This window comes from Gekko japonicus, unplaced genomic scaffold (genome assembly GCF_001447785.1).
Source record: "Gekko japonicus isolate JY-2015 unplaced genomic scaffold, Gekko_japonicus_V1.1 scaffold2070, whole genome shotgun sequence".
Classification (NCBI taxonomy): Eukaryota; Metazoa; Chordata; class Lepidosauria; order Squamata; family Gekkonidae; genus Gekko; species Gekko japonicus.
The window spans coordinates 323,882-327,247 of record NW_015162013.1 but is presented as its reverse complement, the minus strand read 5'-3'; the positions used below and the strand labels follow the sequence as shown (position 1 = coordinate 327,247).

At 40.6% G+C, this 3,366-nt stretch overlaps 1 protein-coding gene across 1 annotated transcript in view; it reads left to right on the top strand.

Annotated features, from left to right (window-relative positions):
• The first annotated feature begins 1,909 nt into the window (after positions 1–1,909).
• Positions 1,910–3,366, top strand: part of CBL (Cbl proto-oncogene, E3 ubiquitin protein ligase) — a 60,068-nt gene continuing 58,611 nt past the window's right edge. The window contains exon 1 of the mRNA XM_015405485.1: positions 1,910–1,933. Coding sequence (XP_015260971.1) covers positions 1,910–1,933 — 24 coding nt within the window. The remainder of the gene's footprint in view (positions 1,934–3,366) is intronic.

Below are 3,366 nucleotides of genomic sequence, written 5' to 3'. Positions count from 1 at the left end.
TTGAGAGTGGACTGAGAAGGCCATAGGTCAGTTAAGTATGGGAAACGGGACACACTAGATATAAAGTAATTCAAGAAAGTTGCACCTTTTCTGTTCTGTTCGTGCATTCAATGAAACTCTGATTTTGTGCAGGAAATGTCACAATAAACCAAATGGCTTGCAAAACTTGTGCTTGTTACCACCTAAAGTAGTTGCTACCTTCAACTTAAAATCCATAATTTGTTAACAAGTTTATGTTCTTGAGTTGGTAGTTGCACTTTACTGAATATTAATTTAACAGTTCTTTATGTTTATGCAAAAATGGAGAAAAAAGTCCAGGGTTAGCTAGTTTTCATCTTGAATATTTTCTGCTTTCCCCTCCTTTCTGTTCACATAATTGTTTTCCTTAAACCACAAGACAGGAACTTAAATGTGGGTGATACCTTTAGCTATGTTTGCTTTTTTAGAAAAGGCTAAATGATGTATGTTTTAAATTGTTAGCTGCTTTAGTAGCCCTTGCAAGGGGACAGAAAGGTGGGAGACAAATTTTGTAAATAAATAAATAAATAAAACATTTTGAAAACGCAGTGAAAATCCATGTTGCTTTGCCTTCCAACTTAAGCATGGGACACCTGTGCTGCTCCCATGCCATCAAAGATTAATCTTCTTGTCTTTGTCTTGCTGTAGATTTTTTGGGGGTGAAGGCTGGTAGGGGAGATTTGGTAAAAACTTTGTGATTTATTATAAATAGTTGTAAAATATGTTCACATGTAAAGTGGGGTACGTTTGCCTTTTGGAGCCATTTGTTATTTAGCAGTAATCAGCTAAAAACAAACGCAAGAATGAATTCTGATAGGTAGCCGTGTTAGTCTGTCTGTAGTAGTAGAAAAGAGTAAGAGTCCAGTAGCACCTCAAATTTGTGGTAGGGTATGAGCTTTCATGAGTCACTGCTCACTTCTTCAGATAGAAGTGAGCAGTGACTCAAGAATGAATTCAGCGTGTGCTCTACTCTGCTTGTTAGGGGTGGGGCCATGGCTCAATGGTAGAACATCTGCTTGGCATGCTGAAGGTCCCAGGTTCAGTCCCCGGCATCTCCAGTTAAAAGGGGTCAGGTTGTAGGTGATGTGAAGAACCTCTGTCTGAGACCCTGGAGAGCTGCTGCCAGTCTGAGTAGGGAATACTGACCTCAGTGGACCAGTGGTCTGATTTAGCACAAGGCAGCTTCATATGTTCCTGGTTCTCCAGAGCTGTGAACATTCCTTTTGGCTGTGGCGATGATCTAAAAGGTGCATGTGAAGGGAGCTAAATGAAAGACAAATACTTTCATTTCTGCACTGGATGGTCAACGTGAGGGCTAACAGTTACCTACCATTTGGGGGACAGTTTGAAAGAAACAGTGGGGCTTAGAACTCCCACTTTTGGAAGTGGGTTGCTAGAATAATTAAATACACTCACTTAAAGCTTCACTTCAATAAAAGTTAATACTTCCCTGCCTTTTCTGGTCTCTTAACTATTTAAAAGGTTAGACATTTATGGGCACTCAAACAAAAGGTTACGCTTTTATGGATACTCAAAATCTAGAGGTCATATGAATTATTATTTTTTAAGAATAACATGTAAAAGATAATGACCAACTGCATTCGTTCATATTTGTATTTTGAATCTGTTGAAATCACTGAGGTGATCTGCAGAAAAAAAACACGTTGCTATTTGTAGTGTACTTGGGCTCCTTGCCACCAGCCCACCTGGAAACAACAAGAATTTGTCTGCATGTTTGTGACCACTGGTACCACAGTTATAGAGAAGCATAGCTTTGCCCGTGTGATGGAGCTTTATCCCCCGTCACTGCAGGAGGCTCTGTGCCCTGGTAGATCCTCTGTCCCTGGTACTGTTGAATTGAGATCCAGGTGTTGTCCAGGGTTCAGGAGCGATGCCGGACGCACAGAAGGCTTGCGTATCCTCAGTAGGATTGCTCAGCTTTGAACTACAGATCACTATGAAAAACCTGTGATTTGGCAGGAAAAAGGCTTTGTCATACCTTGTGGACAGCTGCTTTCTGAAATCTGAAGTCCCATTGACTGAATAGAACTACTTTCATAGTTACTTGGATCCCGATCACAGTGCCTATATGCTTAATAAAACGAAATTACCATGAAGTATACCCCCTGTTAGGGGAAGAGTGAATGGCAATTTGGTATGGTGCAGTTTCTTCTTGGTAGAGAAACAAATGGTGAATAGGAAGATCACATGTGCTAGAATTTGGCCTGAACTGGATGGCCCAGGCTTGCCAGAGCTCAGAAGCTAAGCAGGGTCGACTCTGGTTACTATTTGGATGAGAGACCGCTAAGGGAGTCCAGGGTCACTACACAGAGGCAGGCAATGGCAAACCATCTCCATGTCTCTTGCCTTGAAAACCCTATGATGGGTTGCCATAAGTTGGCTACGACTTGACAGTATTTTGCATGCAGAAAAGGTAGCCAAGCCCTTAGTGGAACCTTAGGTAGAATCTGTCTGTATTAAAAGGTGAAACTCTTCTCTGATCTTATAACTACTGTTCTGGTGATGGTAGTGGTGGCAAATAATTTACTACTTATGGCGTTCACTGCTGTCAGCACTAGACAGGTCTCTTAGACTGATGTATTGGTGTCTTCCAGTCTGTGTTTTTGGGTAGATTTTTCTAGTGCACAATAAAATCTTTGTTGTCATAGGGAGCTGTGAAAATTAGAGAACATGCTGTTTAGTACCATATGCAAATCCTAAAAAAGCAGCTTGTAATCTCTGAAGAAAGTATTGTGATATTTTGAATGGGAATCTGCACTGCCCATATAGAAGGTGAAGTGCTTGTCAGTGATGTAGAGCTGCATTTGATATAAATAATATATTTTATATTTCCGCAGATCAATTTCCTCTCTGATAGTATTGGGTGCCAAGTACTGGTGAATCACAAGCCTTGCAGTATTTGGCGGGCTATTGTTCTGTGGTAGCTTTTTAAAAAAACAACTCAACATGAGTAAAAAACAAATGTTTGAGTAGGCATTGTATCACCCTGGAAAGTTGTGTGCACTGGTGCACAATTTGAACTGTCACCAGACTGTCCACTGTGTCAAGAAGCATCATGTGGTTCCTAAAGATTTCCTGTTTTATTTTTGTCACTGTGTTAGAAAAAAAAAATCCATATTCTTCATTTTCTTTAGCCTCTCTGAGCAGTATTGTTTGGTGTGGTCAAAAAGTACACCTTTCTAATGGTGACCATCAAGATAGTTATGAGCTTTTACAAGGAAACCCACTGAAGTTGTTGCACGTGTTACAGTGAAAGCATCACCTCAGAATGTTGTGTGTGAGGTGGTGGTGGGGGAATCATTTTCTTCAAAGTGCCCATGGGTTCTA